Source organism: Vanessa tameamea, chromosome 3, assembly GCF_037043105.1.
Source record: "Vanessa tameamea isolate UH-Manoa-2023 chromosome 3, ilVanTame1 primary haplotype, whole genome shotgun sequence".
Taxonomy (NCBI): Eukaryota; Metazoa; Arthropoda; class Insecta; order Lepidoptera; family Nymphalidae; genus Vanessa; species Vanessa tameamea.
The window spans coordinates 10,615,185-10,636,654 of record NC_087311.1 but is presented as its reverse complement, the minus strand read 5'-3'; the positions used below and the strand labels follow the sequence as shown (position 1 = coordinate 10,636,654).

Below are 21,470 nucleotides of genomic sequence, written 5' to 3'. Positions count from 1 at the left end.
CATTCCGTAAGTAATCTCCGTCGGATACGGTCGTGTTCACAAAACTTTCACTAATGGTTTACCATACGGCTTTACAGTTTTATTTGATTCCAATTTATAACATCTATACGAAGTATTAGTTAAATATAACAAAATGTTGTTATATACAAGACCCAGCCGACATATTTCTATAAATATATAGAGATGTGCTGCAGCGCCATCTAGTAGCGAGTTACAACCAAGTGTGTGTATAAAACGTTTGTCCTTGAAATCATACTTGCAATCATAGATAAGTACTTTCATAGTACCTAAATGGTGTCTATTAATATTAAACAGATATGTACCAAAAGACATTTTTATATATGTTTTTTTTGTGGACATCTCTTTGACTAACTTAAAGAAGTTCGGAGTTCGGTCACTTATGATAGATGTCTTTAATTCAAAGATATTCGAATTTCGTCACAGCTACTTCAACTAAGTAGGTATACAATATATTACAAATTAAACGATATGAGAGTTTAAATTGAACTAAACCAGTGTGGGTACTGTTTATTAAAGAAGTTGTGATTTGACTTTTTTTATGATATCGGTAAGCGGACGAGCAAATGGGCCACCTGATGGTAAGTGTCACCACCGCCCATAGACAATGACGTTGTAAGAAATATTAACCATTCCTTACATCACCAATGCGCCACCAACCTTGGGAACTAAGATGTTACGTCCCTTGTGCCTGTAGACACACTGGCTCACTCACCCTTCAAACCGGAACACAACAATACTGAGTAGGTACTGCTGTTTGGCGGTAGAATATCTGATGAGTGGGTGGTACCTACCCAGACGGGCTTGCACAAAGCCCTACCACCAAGTGAACTACATCAACTTTAAAGTTTTGTATTAGTATGTTGGTATATCAAAAATGTGATAAGTTTATTAAATGTTTATAAACGAAATTCGATATCTATCTATCGATAAGATAGACACATGTTAATTTGATTATTTAGTTAAAATTTCGATATAATTTTAACATCCGAAAATATGAATCTATGAAAACTTTTGAATAAACTGTAAAATTAATGCATGAAGAAATACAATGTGTTTGTTTGTATGTAGGGGATAATTAATTATTGGAATTAATGAACCAATTCAAAAAAAAAAATCGCTGATAGAAAGCCATTGTATAAAAATAGTAACTAGCTATTATATATTATTAAAAAAAAACACATGTACCTACCTCAATGTTATTCGGCATGTAATAAAATATTAATACCGTTCTGCTGATCTCACTGATATTGGTATTTTGTAATAACCTGAATATAAACACTTAAATGTCACACACACACTTACAAAGAAAATAACGAACTATTTTCATCGTTTATCTATTCCATATTAACCTAGTATAACATTTTACTTCAAATATTAAATACCTTTTCCATGAAAGTACGTCCATAAATCTTTAAACTGTCTGAAAGTCTCCTGGACGAAAAGTCAACGTATGCAATGTTGCCATCGTGAACGAAATTCCCAATAAATTGTGATATATACCTAAGTATATTTTATCATTAAAAATATTAGACGTAATGAATTTATGATGAAGATTAAGAATTTCGCTGAGAAATTTCTTGCGTAAAAGCAAGATAGATAGATACTAAATAACAAAAGTCAAAAAATTAAAAAAATCCACCGGCCAGGTGTGAGCCCGTGTTCCGTACCTATCTATAAAAACGGTAAAAAACATGTCATCATCATGAGTATTTGTTATTATAGCGGCAACAGATATACATCATCTGTGCAAATTTAACTGTCTAACTATAACGGTTCATGAGATATAGCCCGGTGACAGACAGACAGACAGACGAACGAACGGACAGCGGAGTTTTAATAATAGTGTCACGTTTTACCCTTTGGGTACGGAACACTAGAAAGTGCTATAAAATAAATTCAATACGAAATGAAACAAAGGACTACAAATATACAGAACTAGAACAGATTTTACTTGATTTTAATGATGTTTACTCTCATCTCGTCTTATGTTAAGTAGTTATAAGTTTCACAATGATAGTACTACTAGTGGCTTAAACAGGAAATTTTGTATAAAACGAAAAAGAATGAGCCCGAAAAATATTACTAGATTTATATTTACATTTATATAGTATTGGAAAAATATAGCCTTCGGGTCACGGTTTTAATTTGAGTATACGTTACCGGCTGCTAATATTTTTAAAACAGCTACAGATAAACGGTCGAGTGAGTTCGTTTGCGTCTGAATGATTTTAATAAATTGAAAGCTGCCTTAAAAAAATGCAATATTTTAACCTAAATAATTCATTCAAGAATGTAGTCATGATTTTATTAATGTTGTTAGCTTACACAGTAAGTCTATCATAAGTCAAAATATGTCATAGAATATTTATTAATTGATAAAATTTAATCATAAATTTCTACTAAATATGTTATATATATGAATCGATGCTCATACTACTATATTGTTACATATTTTTAGAGATATTGTTTGTGATAGACTGTTTCGGCTTTAAAGTCTATGGAAACGAAATAAAATAATAATAAATATTGCTCAATGATTTTTCATATGACTTAACTACATTATGTATATTTAAATAATATAAAATATGTTGCGCTACGGTTTATGTTATGTTATGTTTATTATCGATTTTTACAGCATATATTTTCGAAAACCTTTGTACTCACGGTTTCATTTTATTAACGCATACAACTTGTAAACTATAATACCATCTACAGACTATACCTGTTTTGAAATAATTATATACTGCATTAAATGATTATATGTATTTACATATCAAAGGTATTATTCGTTTTTGCGTTAATGTAGGTACCAAAACTATATACCTACTGCTTTATATCAAACGATCAAACGAAGAACCAACTTAAAATATGTTTTTGAATGTTATATTATTGGACAGTGCAGATTGAGTGAAGTGCTTTCGAAATTTCAGTATCTGTGACTCATTATGAATCACTTATTTAAATTAATTCCACTAGACAAAATAGAATATCAATTTGAACGACGAAATGGGAACGTTTCATAATTTTAATAATGCTGTTTATTAGAGTGCTTAAATTATAAGTGTCGTTAACATAAAAACGCATGTTATTGTTCCGATATATTTAGGTGTATAGTTATGTATTTTTGCCTCTGCTACATTAAAATCGTCAACGATGCTTGCACTAAGGAAGACGGAATTGTTACTTTATATTTGGTTAGCTACTCTTATAGCGTTGCTTGGAGCAATCTCGTCCGGATGACGCATAATTATATATTCAATAATATTACAGCTGAGCTTCTATTTCTTGAAAGACGATAATAACTTCTCAGAGAAAAAGATTTATAAATATAAACTATATTGAAAAAGTTCATTTGAAAATGTAAATCATGTAATCTTATGAACGCAAACGCGATGAAAATAATGAGCCATTTGTTTCATTGACCAGAAGCCTTATAACTGTTCTGCATAAAAAGAGATACCCGCGTATACTCGTTAGTGTGCGATCAACAGATGCTGGCTTACGATATTTTGTAGTGTCTTAAAAAACGTACAGGAAGTACTATAAGGAAAGGGAAGTGGTGGGAATATGTGTAATGCGTCAGTTGTCTTTTGTTTATTTTCTTAAGAACACGGTTGATGAAGTTTGAAACAAACTATGATACGGTGTGATTAAATTGTAAATCAAAAAGGTATATTTCAATTTACTCTTAAAATACTTTCAAGAATAAATTATTTTGTTTTGTGTTGGATTCGACAAAAATTAATAGATAACCTCAGATAAATCATGTGAGAAATAAGAATATCATAATAAAAACAACACTGATATATGGTTAATCTACTAACTTAATTATTGCAGTATTTAAAATGATAATTTTTAGACTAAATGACTGATGTTGGCTTAGATTTTATTGGATAAACTTTAATTTCAAAATCAATTATAATTTTATTTTATGACAACTAAGGCAATCCCATAAAATGTCTATTTTAAGTAGAAGATGAAACATTCAACTATCTCGAATCTACCATAAAACACATAAAATATTACAGAACCCAAAGAATACTCACCGAAAACAATCATTTGTTTTGTCCTTGAATCTTCCTCCATAAATGTCGACACGACACATGTATAGTCGCCCGAAATGTCCGTGTTCGGTTTCACGATACGAAGAGCCCTATGCATTTTTAATGGATCATTTGAAGCTCGATACGTCAAATCGACTCGACCTCGCAATATTCCCATATCCTGAGGTTTCTGTGACGCAATCCATTGATACACAGGTCTCGCTTTATTCTTGAAGAACCATTTCACTACTAACCCTGAAGTATTATTACCGTATGTATAATCACAGTCTAATATAACGGCTTCTTGTACACCGTATTGAATTATTTCTGGTACCACAACTTTCACTATCTTCACAGCATTCAGTCCTGTAACAAAAGAGATTTCATTGTTTAGTTCGAACTCTGATTCAATGGTACCCAAAAGTTAATGTTTCGAGAGTTGCTGTCCTTAAGTAATATTATTTCTAATGTGTCTTTATTTTGACTCAGTGTTCTTTAACATCTTGTACAAAACTTGATGGGAATATTTTTTATTTGAGATAAATAGGTAAGTGACGAATATAAAAATAAACTATTTATGTTTTTTGAAACGAATAAGAAATACTTCAAACCAACAACTAAATCTTAAGCTTATATTCTCATTGAAAAACAAAGTACAAAACACAATTTTAGTTCACTACTAAACCTTTATACGATATGATTATAGGTCTAATGTTTATTTTGTAAATAACATTGATTTACACGAAAAGGGATTTCGTGTAAACAAAAACAATTCCACGTGACTGGCAGCACATTAATGGAAGTGTCAATAATAATAGGGAAATTCAATATCTCCAGTAACATTCTGTTTAGTTAGATAGAATTTCAACTTCAGCACATTAACATAGAGTGTTCCAAAGTTTTCTAGTTTACAGTCAAATATGGCTTACACCTAATCTGCAGCCGTGAGTCTTCCTGAGGCATTAATATTAATGCAATTCTCGAGTCAATATTGTTGAAAGCTGATTTAAATTCATCCTCGGTTCTACTTAAAAGTGAATGCGATATAAAAATTCAGGCTACATTTAAAATTAAATCAATGGATATCCGAAATGACAAAGTGAAAATAGATTTGAGTATCAGATGATGAATTGATGAATGAATATTTTTGGAAGCGCTTGTCAACTACGTGATTTAACTGACAAGTTGTCATTCATAGTACTTTTTTATTTTGGTCATTTAATATTTAAAAAAATAAAGCAATTTTAATCCACTATAGTACGTATGTTTAGATCGCAAAGTCTATGTACTTTATTATAAAATAATAGATCTTCAGATAAACTAAATATAAATAGTCTTTATACAAAGCCAACTCTGCGTCAACGTAACGATTTATTCATTATTCATTCAATACTAAGTTTATTATCGTAGATACCTGCTGACCGCTAAGCACAAGCTTTTGTTCCTAGTATTCCTAATAAAATACAAATATAATTAACAGTACGACGATGTTCATGTCAAAAATCTGCTGAAATATATCAGAGAGGATCTCAAGAGCTCTTGTAGTTCAGAATCCGCACTAACGAGCGAGTCTGTCATATTTAGATAAATCTTCCGGTCAGCAGACGTGAATAGTCAGATATGTGGCTTGTATAAGCCGTTGTTATAACATGATTGTGTCAGCATCTCGTCGAGTGTCACGTGTCAAGTGCTTAGAAAAATCCAGCGGGAATACTTTTCCAGTGGGAATTGTTGAATTTTCACAATTTCTCGACATGTATCTTATAAGCGCTAGAGCTGCTTGACTGTCCACTTGGATTCTTATGCTTAGATACTTTTATATATTTCCAGAAGAACGTTCTAAATTTAAAAATATAAAAAAAAGCAGCCGAAAACCATATGTTTATTAAAAGAGAGAGTTAGAGTCACTTTGAAATTAATTTTTATTTTTTTCTCAAATGATGAGCCAAGTAAAAGTTGTAGGTGGTAAACCTAGAACTTTAACTTGACTGGTATCCGATACCGATAGGATAATTACTTTAAATATATATTTTTTTATTTAAACTATTTAAATGTAAGTAAATAGAAATATTCCCAAATTAACACTTATAATAATGACAAAACTAAACCTTACGGTAGAGAATGCTTTCTATTACGTGAAACCGGCTACGCCTGTAATATTTAGCGTACGTCGAAGTCAGTATACATTACCAGGCGTGCATATTGCATGAGTTCTCAAAGCGGTTTACAACACGCAATGTGTGTATTTACTGGTAATTTACCAGCATCAACCGGGGTGCGGTAAGTCCGGTAGTGAGGGTTTGGTTTAAGATTACAACGTCCTGCTGTCTAAGATAAGGCATGCATATGAACCCTTGAAATTAGGAGTGCGAGGATTCACTACTGTTATGTAGACAATAGCTTCCTCAAAGCGGTTCTCAGGTGTATTATGAAACGTAAAGGCATAGTTCGTAGAATACTATATTAAGATTTACTTCAAACATTTTAGGTGAAAAATATTTAGTTAAAAAATGCTTTTCAATAAAATAAAATGAGTAGAAATTAAAAATAAACGTATTTTTGTTTCGAATATAGTAAATATTTTTGCAAGAACCTGTGAGCTTATTGTTTCTACATCACCGTCGAAAATAGGAAAAGGGTGAGCTAAATAAAAATGACTTATCCAAAATACCAACAAATAACGCGATGGGGGCACGAGCGTCATATTATTTTTTAATTTGATTCCGTAACCCTGGCAGACCCTTCGATGTTATTTATATTTAATTCCGTCTGAGCGCCCAAAGATGAAGAAAAAAGAACATTTAAGTAAGTCTTGTATATTAAAATCCCATTGCGAAGCCTTTTATATGACTTCATTAATTAATAATGTTTGACTTTTAAAGAGAACAGTTTGTTTTAAATATCATTATTTATTAAAATTAGACTTTTGTGGGGTTTATTTTAAAATTTTTAATATCTATCACCAGACTGAATTAAATTATTATGTATTTATCCATGAATAATATATAATTCGTAGTTTTGTAAATAAAGTAATTCAATTAATATAACCTCTTCGAACATCAGTAGTAGAGTAGTGATACTGAAAGTCCGTTTTTCCGGAAAGCCAAAAATCGATTTCAATTAAATCCCATTCTTTGAGAAGTTCCAGAATAGTTTAGAACAAATCAAGCGATTAGTTTTACTAAAAAGGATTCCATTACAAGAACCAGAAGCTTTCGGTCGTATATTTCGTTTTATCAAACACTTAAATATCTTTAATGTTTAGGTACCACTCACTCAACATATATTCTAATGCCAAATAGAAATACTTAGTATCATTGCATTAGCCGAGATGGCCCAGTGGTTAGAACGCGTTCATCTTAACCGATGATTTCGGGTTCAAACCCAGGCAGGCACCACTGAATTTACATGTGCTTAATTTGTTTATAATTCATCTCGTGCTCGGCGGTGAAGGAAAACATCGTGAGGAAACCTGCATGTGTCTAATTTCAACGAAATTCTGCCACATGTGTATTCCACCAACCCGCATTGGAGCAGCGTGGTGGAATATGCTACATACCTTCTCCTCAACGGGAGAGGAGGCCTTAGCCCAGCAGTGGGAAATTTACAGGCTGATTATGTTTATATGTTTTAGTATCATTGTGATCAGGTTTGATGAGTAAGTGAGTCAGTGCAACTAAAGTTCTTACAATAAGCAGTTCTCATTGTTTACCATTATCGGGTGGCCCATTTGTTCGTCTGCCAACCCACGTGACAAAAAAATAATACGATTTTGTTTAGGTGTCAAGTAATATATTTTACTTACAGGGTATTACAGAGATATTTGCATAAAAGTAAAATACTTATAAAAAAACCAATCAATTTTCCATAATTGAAAGAAAACAATTGCCTGAATCTTGTCAAAGGTCAAAGAATTGTGCGCTTCCATATTCCATATTACGGCTTATGGAAGCAAACAATGTGAAGTCCCAAGAAAATTGAAATGTTATGAGCAATTAATTTTTTTTTTTTTTTTATATATAATTAACTAAATTTGTTCGATTTAGAATTAATTGGACCAAATTTTGTCATCTATAATCTTTGTCGCTTCAGTTCGATACATTCTGTATCAAAGAACGAGTGATCAATTATTATTTCTAAAAGAAATAAATTCTTATAAGACTTAAGATCCAATTTCTCGTTTGACTGTCTGCCACAACCCTTACTTTGCTTCACATTTCCAAGAGCGTAGTAGCGAAAGGTCGCGATATATTATTTCCCTGCGGAAACCCCAGGGTTGCCCAGTAGCTATTAATAACGGCTTTTCTTTGCCAGAGCTACATGCATCTGACAGTAACGATCGCACTTTTACTCTGTCATTTATCGTGTCGACCGCCTTTATTATTTAAATTTCGTCCCAATTTTTACACAAATTTAAATTTTTAACGTAGTTCCCCTTTTTACGCATCAATTAACCGAATCATGCAAATAAGCATTTTTTACTTACAACGTTTATTTTATTTAATAAGGTTTATGTATATTTCTCTTTTTACCTTTGTTGGTTTTGAGGCTTTGTTGAAAATTGTCTGACTCATGTCTAAATGAAATGCTTTAAGTGTTAAACGGAATGTTTATATTTTGATCAAAAATTTGTCTAAATTATTTAAGACGTGGAAAAATTAAGATCACTTTGTGTACCTGAATTTAAAAGTGAAAAGACTTATCCTTCGATTAAAAATTATAATTCACTAATAACATTTATTTTATGATTAATGTTATAAATTTAGTAACTTTTTCTTCAACGTATAATAACACATAATCATCGATACCCAAATATTTTAAAACACCAAAAATTTACCTATAAATTATTTCGCCCCAATCAAACCACTACATAATTTGTGGAATAAATCCATTAATGAAGCCTTATTAAAAAGTGGAACATTCGCTTTTCTTTATTATAATTATAATGCAATAAAAGCGTTTTCCTCGTTACGACAGTATTTATCTCGACAGATAATGGAGTCGAGACAACAAGGAAATGCCACACGAGAAATATCTTCATCTCGTAATGAACGCTGATGTTTCCTTACCATTATTTTATTATTTCCGTTTTATATCGTTCATTTCGAAGTAAATTGCTAAGCTATGTTTTTTTTTACACTGCTATTAGAACAAATTTGAATAGTTTTCCTTTGGATAATTTATTGTTTCTTCTACAACATTTTCTTACATGGTTTGTTGGTATCGCCTTCACTTGTTGTGTTGTCAGAGATACAGAAAAGGGCATTAGGTAACAGCTGTGCCTCCCGCATGGCAATGCTGTTGGCGAATACTGGTATAAAATAAAATGGATTTATCTTGTTCAATTAAATGGTCAACAGATTTCGAGCACATTGGAATTATAAGAGCTACTTCTGACATTGTCAATGGTTTTCCAACTATTACAACAATCGTTCAAACTGTCCCTTGTTTTATAGAAAGGATACCAGACCAAGGGAGTAGTAACCATACCAGAACATAGTTATATAATCATTGCGGTTTTACAGTTTCCGTACTGTTGAATAAGCAGCACCTAACATAACATACCTTATATCTTTATATATAATCGTTACCAGGCAATAAGCCACATGAACGATTTTTTAACAATAAAAACAAGTATCTAATTAAGTACATCGATATTCATTCTACTTTCAATAGTTTCAACTTGAACAATTTGAATTTCCACAAATAGTTCGTTTTAATAAATCTAACAGAGCAACTTCGCTATTGGGTACAATTGTTGCTATACTAAAGTACTTAGAGTTCGATTCACAGAATTTCAACCCCGAAAGTTGTTTCGAATGAAATTTTGCTTTTACAAGTTGACTCGTAAATCTTCGGTCGCTCGACCGGAGGTTATTTTATTAATTTTTAACTTTTTCTACCAATAAATTATTTGTTTTCAACAGCAGAGTTTTCATATTTCTGGTGTTGAAATGTCACATATATCAAAATATTTATAATTATATTATAAATATTATTTTTCTTTTATAATTAGTAATAATTTTTGTGCGTTTTAATTTCATTATTTTCCATTAATTAGTTGAGTGACGTGCCACATCAGTACCACATGAAGTGAATTAAATTGAGAAGATAAAACAATAAACTCGGTAATAATATTCAAAATTAATTTCAGTACATTAAGCAATTACAATTTAATTTTAGCATTAACGAAACTATTATTATATTTGCGTTCCACGATTAAAATGCACCTTGGAAAAGCACCAATCAGTTAATCCTTTTTAATTCAAGCGTCTATCTGTTGCCATGCGGTCTTAGTAACAATAATCAATGTATCAGTAACATTTATTGAATTATTAAAAAGTAGTTGTTCACTCAAATTCTAAGCTATTCCTAACAGATTTTTGTGAGAAGGACTTATCTTATAATAACTAATTAATATTGTAACGAAGTAAAATTTGGTTGTTTGTATGTAGAGGTCGGGGCGTATAATCGACGACAATGAATATCCAATTAAAAAAATAAATAATTACAAATTGTATGAGATGGTATTTATAACACATTTTTTAGCAAATTGCACCCGTGTGAAGCCAGGCGGGTTGCTAGTTATAGTCTATTTTAAGATAATGATGCTAAAAATATGTAGTATCTTTTTGTCTTTAAACTAAATCGATACACACATACATACATAAACTAAGATGTTCGTATAAAAACTAATACCTTATTTGACACTCAAAGATATTGGGTTGAAAAATTAATGTTTAGTATTTATTATTTTAATTTAGGTTATTGTTACTTTTTGCGTTCAAACGATATTCGATCGTAGTCAGTTAACTAAAGCTATTCTGTCAAAATAAAAACAAAATACGATCGTGAAACGTCAGAAATTAATATGCAGCATTGGCGACCATTATTAATATTACTCACATCGAACACATCAAAGCTAAACAAAAATGTCTTTCATGTGTTCATTAAAAAAACAGTTGATTGCAATGGGTATATGTTTTTGTGGAAAATAGTTTCACGGAGGAGAAAATGATTTTTGTTTTAGTTAATTAAAAGCGAAAACGCGAGTAAAACAAAGTAGCGCTTTATAACACAAAATATCGTTGTTTCTGGGATGAAAACGAGCGTCGAATGTAGGTCATTCCGTCCTGAAGTAACTTACAAAGATATAAGGTTTTGGTCCAAGTTGAAAAATAAAGTATTTTATAGGTTCAAAAAAGTAAGTATTTTCACTGATGATCCTTTTTTTGTTACTTCATTTATGTGTGCTATGCTAGCTATGAACCTAGCCGGATACATCAATTATTTTTTCCAAGCTTGGATTGTTTTAATAAATAGGCGGTCCGTATATATTTATTGTGTACATAACTTCAATTATACACAAATATTTTGTGTATATTGATTTTATATTATGTGTATATTTTAATTGTTGCGATCTTCAATGTAAATAAAACATTCTTTGCTTATATGTAAATATTGCGGTTGTAGTAAGTACCAAAATATAATTATTGCGGTTGTAGTAAGTACCAAAATATAATTATTACACGAATAAATTAAATCAAACGCTGATATTTAACTTTTTAATAATGATTTAATTATTTTATGTACTAATAGCGTCCTAACTCAATTCAATCGACTTAACTCAACATAACTTTTACTCGTTTCACCCAAAAAGTGTTTAAAATGAAGTTGCAAGATTCGAGCCACAAAACTAACAGAGTTCAAACTCGTAAAAGGTGAATCTTTCACGAGCTTTGTGTAATATACTTTCAGTGTTTTTGATTCTAATCTAATTGAAAGTTGATTACTTAAGTTTTCATATTTATAAACACTATTAATATTATAAGTTACGTACACGACTTTTCGAGATTTTTCTTCATTTAAATGGTTATATAATCTATTAAATAGTTCACTCCCGCCAATAGACACTGTAGGAAATATTAACTTTTTATTTCATTTTCAATGCACCAGCAACCTTGGGAACTAAGATGTTATGTCCTTTGTGTCTGTAATTACACGGACTTACACATCCTTCAAGCTCGAACACAACAATATTAAGTAGTACTATTTGTGTGTAGAATATTTGTTGAGTGGTTGGTACTGTCTGAGTAGCTTAAAGTACCGCTAAGTAGCATTAAGTTTAAAGACTTTTTTAAATTCGTTCCGCCTATTACTTAAGTCCAGCACTAAAAACTACGCGGCGTGTAATTTTCTTGTGATCTCGAAATGCTCTCGGCCCCGTTCCGCTTGCATTTGACTTTGTTATTATCTATTTGCATTTTTTACCTTATTATAAAGCAGTATTTCGTTCCGAAAATTTGTACGAAAAATACGAATTTCCTCGAAAAATTCACAAACCTCTAAAATATAATAATATATAACGAGTACTTTTTAAAATGGTAATTTTGTAAATATTTTACACGCGCAGCTCAAAAAGTTATCATTACCTGCATAAAAAATATTATTATTATTTTCATAAAAGCTAATTAAGTCATAACAAGACGAATTTAAATTACAAGTTATTAATGAGATATTATCTTAGTGATGATAAAATATTTAAATAAAACTAACAATGAAAAAACTGACTTACTTCTTAACAGAAATCTCGCCATTAATATTCTCGCATTGTAGACTTCAATAAATTTTCATAACATCATTTTATGTTCGATGTATTTCATATTTCCTGTATTATAAATTACAATAACAGGCAAATATGTATATCGGAACATTTGGTACACAAATTTGTCTCTTTGTAAATCTGCATCGTATTTGCAATGGAAACAAAGATTCTATTTGCATGATTACTATTCCTTCCATTTGTTTATGATGAGGCGAATGGATACGTTACACTAGTCAAAGTATTCACAAATGATGCAAGCAATACCGGGCCTTATAGCATTTTGATTAGGTCCCTAATCGCACGAAACTTTTGAAATATGCAGGTGCCCCTATAATGTTTAATGCTCGGGGCTTCGACTGCTTGCCAAGACAAATTTATTTATTTAAGTCCACCTCTTCGCCAGTGACTGGCTTTACTGTTGTTTAATATAACAAAAGGAAAATGAGTTTCTGAAAATGGTTCTGTAAATATTACCACAAGAGCAGATGAGATTTTCTATAAAGATATAAAGTTTTTGGTATCATGTATGACAAACGAAATTCAGTCCTAAGCTTAAGTAGTTTCTTTGAAGCCTTAAGAATATTTAGGAAGTGTACCCAAGATTTTATTTCTGAATTTAATATATTGATCCAGAAATGAGGGTATTATTATACTGAGTTCTATCACTCAAATCAGAAGTCGTATTACAGTTACAGCCTGCAAACTTTGAGGAGAAGGTTTGGAACATATTACACCACGCTGCACCGATGCGGGTTGGTGGATCGCTCTAATGGCGCAAATATATACTTCAATTATCAACTCACATCATAACTATAATGATTGCGTTTCAGATCCAAGTTTAATGGTGAAAAACTACGTAAATATTAAATAATATGCATTCAACAAATCTTTCTCTTGTTATTATTTTTTAAACTAAACTTAATATAATATACAAAACTGTACAATACTAGCTGCTCCACGCGTTTTTACCCGCGTTAAACGTTACTGCATAAGAAGTAGGCTATCATTTGCAAAAAAACTGCCGAGTTTAGTGCGTTAAAGCAAAAACATCTACATGAGTTATTATAATTGTTACTGTAGATATTATTACTAAAAAACAATTATGATTTCATTCATTTCAATAATCTCTTCAAAGGGCATAGTTGTAATTAATCTGACCTCGATTCATGTATCAAATGTCAACTTTTCTAAGGGATTGGTTGCCAAACTGTGACATTTATACAGTCCACCAAAGGTAATCTACTATGGAGACACTCCCACTATCATGTTAGGAGGACATTAAAGGCAATATTGTGTTGTTTGTATAAAATGACGCCAGCTAGTATTGTATCATTTGATAATATTATAATATATAAATATTTTACATCTTCGATTTTACATTTATTCAGTCTTGACTTATGCAATAAATAAAATTTAAAAAAAATATTAGTACAGAGTAGTACTAGTAGAATAACTCTTGTTAAGGTTGGCTAGTACCTAAGTCAAAATAAGTATTTTATATATATTTTTATTTTTAATTTATTAATATTATTTTCTTTGCATATTCTTTGAGTTTAAGTGTGTTAAAAATAATCCTATAAAATAACTTGAGTATGTGTGTGTTTGAATTAGTGAATGTGTATACATTCTGTTTAAGATATGAAATTGCAGCCTATATGCAACTAGAAATAATTTAATTGCAAATTAATATTTTCATAACTATTTTTTTCTATAGAAAAATGTCAAGGTAATATTAAAATCTATTAGTACAAATATACTCCGACTTGATTAAGTTTCATACTTTATTATTAGAGTGTATTTATGTGTTGATGTATAATAATAAAATTTTAAATTAAATTTCCAGACGCTGAGGAAATTATAACATTATAACGTTGTCAGGCAAGAGAATAGAACGAAATGCTGTTACTTAATTTTGAGGTTTGATTGTAGGTTTATCGGTCTCCCGTCTAGCATGTAATGCATTATTATTAGACAAGCGATTAAATAAACCTTTCGCTTAACATCAATATTGGCAACATTAAAAATACACACAAATTGACAAATTCTATTCGTTAACAGCTCGATGTGATCTTTAATATTTAAGTGTTTGTCCAGCATAACACAAAAATATTTTAATGTAAACGTTAAGAAATATTAAACGTAGAATATTAACCAAAGATATTGGAATAATTAAAGTGAACTTTTCCGGATAATGGAGTTCTGAAACTATGAGATAGAACGAATTGAGTATGTATACTTTGAGCAATGTTTAAGAAATGAAATTGTAGGAAATCAAAGACTTACTTCATACCAACCTTTGTTATATTATTATCTGCTAAATATACTTACTTGTATAGCTTTGAACTGAAATACATATTTAAAAACCTTCATGCAAGTTTGAATTCCGTCGAATGAATGGTATAGAAATGCATGCACAAAGAAACTTTATTTTCATAGACAGACAATTTAGTTCGATTCGCCTATTAAAAAAGTTCACTTTTTCATAACAAATAGCACTTTCTTCAGAAATAATTTGATCGAATAAGCTAACTGATATGATATTTCTTTCAAATATGCTATTGAAATTCCAAGGTTTAAATTTGAGCGAAACATTTCTATGTGTAATGTTTATAACGAGACAACTAATTTTATCTTTGTTACGAGCGCTTAGTTGCTCGTATAACTTTTTATATTATCAAGAATCATCTTTAAATATATAATATATTTTTTAAGTTTCATAAGTATTAGAAAATAAAATAACTAAGATACTGGATGTCTATTCATCCTAACATTCCTATCCAGATCATAAAGCCCAAGTTTCTAACTGCAACATTTTATAGCGCTCGAATAAGTTCTGCGAATTGATATCTTTTGTTAAATTGACTTTTTCTAGTTTAGTAAAAATATTAACAATTAAATATTTATTGAAAGTATTCACATAGAAGTTTTGATAAAGTTTGATAGAGATAGAAGAGTAATAGTTTTGATAAATATTTCGCACGATTACGTCAACGTTAATTTGTTCCGATAAATCCCGTAAGTTATATCTAGGTTTCAGGCTAACTCAGTGATATATTTCATTACCTTTGCGTTAAACGGTTTATTCTTAATCATATAACGAACAAAGACACATAGCACAGCAATACCTACTATTGCTATGTTCTGCTATATTAAAGGTGATGTTTCTTGTCGGTATTGGGTATCATTGGTATACAAAAAGAATTGTTTCCGTAATATATGTATATAATACGTGATGAAACTTATGAGTAATTTAGAATCATTGGAGTACTCGTGGTGTATTTTCGTTTCATTAACCCTCAATAAATCATGAAACTCAATTGATCTATATATATAAACCGCGCCTTTAATCAAGATTTTATTTTTCGTCCGGCAATAGAAGAAGCAGTATAAATAAAGTTCCCAATATCAGACAAAAGATTCAATGACCGGCCCGGGGCTTGTCGCTTCTCAAAGATCGGAAAGGAACTCGTTAAATTCATCGAGTGAATGTCCTCGACAACAAAGTTACCGATTTTCCAACAGTTACACATTGATGTAGAATGTGGCAGGAAGTTGGACAATAATCGTGATTGAAAGGACGTTTGAGTCATTCCGTTGAAAAATAAAGGATTTTACTCGTCTGTTGAACTATTGGTTTAGGATCATATTTGAGTTCAATTTTATGTATATAAATGTTTATTGTAATTTTGTATCTAAACAAAGGAAATCGTAATTCACAAATTTGACTTAACTTTTGTTCAGTTTTGATATAGAAGTAGATAAAAAGGATTGATTTAACAGAATTGCGTATTGAGATGTAAGAAAAACCTCTAACTTAATACTCGCTTACTGATTTGTGCTCATAATTTATCCCGTTAAGATTATTGCGATGAAACGATGGAAACAATTGGTCATAACGTAGGGGTACTAGTGGAAACTCTTTTATCATCAAGCATTTGCCCAGCTGTCTATTACTTTTATTATAAACGAAAACCAGAAACAAACCATAAAAAATATTTAAGGATAAATTTACGTAATTCTTTTTAAAAATCGAATAAATTTCATGTCATACATGAATAAATCGCATACGGATAATACTAACTACGTCTTAAGATAAAATGGTTACCCGACCGTTTCAAAATGCAACGTTGAATTGAACTAACATTCTGAAGCTTAGTTCCATTTAAATGAACCTCTTAACGTCTCACGGTTGCATGCATGATTACTATGGCTTGTTCCAGGCATTCATATCGCGTGAGAACGTTTTATAAGATTAAGGGGAATAAGTTACTAATGTAAAATGTACATCAATTTTATGTTGGATATGTTTGCTTAAATGGCATTTGATATACTGCAGCCGTTTAAGGTTCTAAGCGAAATAGAAATCTTTTATTGTTGTGTAAAATTTAAATTTCAAAAACTTAAATATATTTTTTAATTGAATAAAATCAAGAAGACGAGGTTATTATTAACACTCGGTATTCATCGAAGATTTAACGTCAATGGCAAATTGTCACAATTCTGAATCCTGAATCGTATATATATCATCCTGAATCGTAATATAACATCGATCAAAATTACGTTCATCGCTTGAGAATTTTTCCAGCAAGTCATATGAATTATTATAGGTTAAGAGTGATCGGAGTCAAGAACAATCATTTTTCTCCTGTATTCCAAAGTTTTAATGAAGTTAGTGACGTAGCTATAAAAACCTTTTGTAAAATGAGGCAGCACTTATTCTCCCACTCTTCGACTTTGTTATACTTCAATTTTACTACATACGTACAACATACTGTAAGACATTCCGAGAAATATTCCATCAATAGCTACTAAGCAAAATATACTTCTCGGAAACAGAACTAGTACTCTCTGGAAATATTTTCTTGTTACTTTGACGTTACTGAGCTAAATACTTTTGTAAACAAAAAAATATAAAATAATTAATAAAATTTTCAAAAAAATATTGTCTGATAATTAATCGTTATAAATTCATCCGAATAAAGTTATTCAATTTTTTATAAGGCACTCGATGGCTAAACCTATTTGGAGGGTTTGTCGCAGACAGATTAGTAATGTCAAATGTCTGTCTCTCAAATATGATTATTGTGTCTCTCTAGGGACAAGATATTAATCAAAACAAGTAAAAAATGTTCAAGTCGGCCATTTGTCGTATGTATCATATTAATTTTAGTGATTATGGTTAAGATGTAAATCTACTTATTGCTTTCAGTGTATTCTCTGATTGAATACTGTAATTTTTACTTATTAACAGCATAATCAATATAGATATAGTTTCAGAAATTCTGATATGAGATAATAATAATAAATAAATAAACAAGACTAATTATTATAAGTATAACAGAAACTTGATTGCAATGATTAAACGTCATCGCCATTTGATTGCGATATATTATCTACAATACACAACCTTAGGGACTTAAAACATAAACGCTGAATTTTTACTGATCAAAAGTACATATATTTATTGTGTTGTGTTTTTTTTTTATAAATGTCACTTGTTTATGTAGCAGCCGCTTACAGTTATGTTGACAGATCCACGTTATCAATCTTCTTTAGATAACTAAGATTGGTCAGCTCTCTAATGCGTTAAACGGCAAACGTACCGTTATACGATAAATTTTCACTCATTGTTTTATAAATGAAACTAAGACTTTTTTTAGTTAAAAATTAAATGAATTCTATCGAATTTAAAAATAGAATAAGGATGAATTCCAATTCAGTTTAATACATTGTTCCAGAAATTGTTTATACGATTTTCCATCAATAAGAGATCCCTCGGTCTATTTATAATATCGATAAACATTATCAAAGTAACCACAATCAAATTAAATATGAACAAACAAAAATACAAGAGAAAGAATCTTTGTTTCGAAGTCAAATTACTAACAGTCAAAAAGCAGAATTTAACTTCTGTTTGACAACAAAACCGTTTGCAACAGCATTTTTTATTCAAAAAGCATCGACTAAAGGCTCTTCTGTGTCACGCTGTGAAAGGGTGGGAGGTCAACTGTCAACATGCCACTAAAAATTCCCTTTCGCTTTACAGATCGGGCCGATAGTGGAAAAATGTTTGAGGTGATGTGTTGATTGGTGCAAGACACTAGTTTTCAGCGACAGTGCTTATACTTTCAACGGGAATTTTTTAATATAATATAAAACTGTAACTTGGCCTAGAGCTGATTAAATACATATTTCTCTTTGTTTGATTTCATACAGAATATAATCTCAGGCAAAATTTAATCTGGTGACAGAATCATATTAAGAATAATGGTTACACATTATTTAGAACGGATTTTATTCTAGAAGAGTTAGGAGTTCACAGGATGTAGCAAGAATTTATCACTGTATGTATCGCTTGTAACTAAAACGAATCCGTTTTACTGAGCATGTAATTTTAAATAATTAGCTCAGTATCACAATCTAAAACCTCAACACAATAATAAAATAATGTCATCTCACTAAAAAGATTCCTTGTTTAGTCATCACATAAATTATTCGATTAAAAGTCATATACTTGTCATACAAGATCATCTATGTATATATGTTGTGACGGATCAGCAAACCAGTAAAAATACAAATGACATCACAGCTTTAATCTCACCGAAATTTAAAATCGCCATGACATATCATCTTAGGATCTTCCATTATTTTTCTAAAATGAAAAAAAAAATAGAAATCTCAATTATAACCTACACGTTCGTAATTGTAACGTTACAAAGTGATCTATTTTAAGTAATCGAGGTACTTCCTTTAGTTAAATTTCGATAGCTTTAACTGACTGCCGTGGTGTTAGCGAAAATGACAGAGCATGACGGTGCGATCCCTCGCTAAGTAATTACGAACACGTCATATAGCGTTGAACATACTCCAAGCTGGCACGGTGGCAACGTCAACGTGACGTATGGGACAAATAATTTTTATTCGAATGTCACTCAAACGTTTGACAGAACGTTTGTCATCCTAAAACATAGGTTACAGAGGTCACCTTTGGAAGTAATTTTGCGAAAACGAAATTCGCCTTAGCAAAACACAATAAAATTGTGACAGAAAATGCGTGGAGCAACTTAGACACAATTGTCAACAATGTTTACTCGACAATGATAAATCTAACAATTCTGTAAAAACAAATATATTTTTTATAAATAAAAGCTCCTATATCCATCTCTGCCACACTATTGCCTACTTTTTATTTCATTGAAGGACCTCGAACTTATTCCACTACGTTTCTCCAAAATTGTAGATTATTAACAAATCAGACACTTTAAATTGTCAGTGATGCAGTGAAGAATTTCAACATAGGATATCTTGGATAAAACCTATGTGGTTTATCCTCGGCTCTGTGTCATAAACAGAAGTTCAATATAAAAATAAAACATAATACTGAAATAAAATACACGAATGTGTCCTCTACAGCGGGAACAATATGGCGACACTGTATTTCACACGCCATTCAAGGCTTTTCAAAGCAAGAAGCTGACTTGTAAATAAAATAATATAATGAAAAATGCTATTGCGGCACGAAACGTTGGAGGTTTTAATGCGAATGTAATTTTGTGTCTTGCAACATCTGTACCGTTTGTGAAATGGTATTGTGATTTACGGAGAATTTAATTTCTGTAATTACTCTAGTGTTAATACTTGTGATAAATGAGATTTGAGAGCAAACTTGTTCCCGTTCGGGTTTCCCGTTACATTGTTTCAGTTTTATTTTTTATTTATACGGTGTTGTTAAATTCATTTTCTTTTAATCATTCTGTTAAATTTCAAATATTCATGCAATTTTCATAATAAAAGTAATTGAATTTTTATTGGTAGAACTTACATTTCAATGAACTACTAGCTTTAAATTTAATTAATCTTCTAAAATTACAAATTAAAGGTGCTTGTAAGAGCCTGCTTATTATTTGATTTAATTTATCTATTACTTGACATTTACAAATGATGTCAATCATTTTAAATTTATGAAAGTCTCGAAAAAGCACTGACTGAAATAAAGACGTCATCATATGGGATTTTTTTTTTATATTCTACGAAAATGGCATTGTAAAACTTCACTTGGCAAAGCATCCTACGCAATATTTTTACCCGTCTATTTTTATATGGAAATTACATCGACGGTTGGATCTGATGAGAATTGAACATCTGGTCAGAATTAAACTGATACGATTTAAAAACGAAAACGAATAAATTTGAAACAAAAACGTCTGTTTAATCGACAAATCGATACGAAAGGGTGTAATCCATCACTAGTGACGTTACTGGTACGACTAAATAGTCATATTGTAACGTACAAAACATGAATGTATCATTATTTCTCTGTATAATTTAAAATATACGAATATTAAGTAAAATTTTACGAATACGACTACAAACTAAAATATTTTGTTATATTTTGATATTATCAAAGTCATCCTAATGTCGTGCCCACTCCTAAAACAAGGTTTATGCTTAAATGTAGGGTTAAATAGTAGTAAAATTAGTAATTCATTATAATGAGGCATTATCACTATTCCCTAAAAAGTATAGTAGTTAATTGCTACTCGCAGTATAAAATCGCTCTATATAGGCATTTTGAATTGCTATATTTTCGTAATTCGTGTCGTAATTGTCAAAAATCGTTGTAAATCTGAAAGAACGTGGACTATTTTTAAAATAAAATGTTTTATCCTAATATTTATCTTTAAAATTCTTAATAAACCAAGATTTTGTTTCTACCTGAATTAAAATAGACCCAGTAAATAAAAAATATTACTTTTTTATCTTTGGGTGAGAAATAAAAATTGTTGGCCACATTTTACAAG

General features: G+C 30.6%; 1 protein-coding gene across 1 annotated transcript in view; it reads right to left on the bottom strand.

The window, feature by feature from the left end:
• The window catches only part of LOC113397363 (uncharacterized), a 69,063-nt gene that overhangs the window by 13,696 nt on the left and 33,897 nt on the right, over window positions 1–21,470 (bottom strand). The window contains exon 2 of the mRNA XM_026635671.2: window positions 4,068–4,430. Coding sequence (XP_026491456.1) covers window positions 4,068–4,430 — 363 coding nt within the window. The remainder of the gene's footprint in view (window positions 1–4,067; window positions 4,431–21,470) is intronic.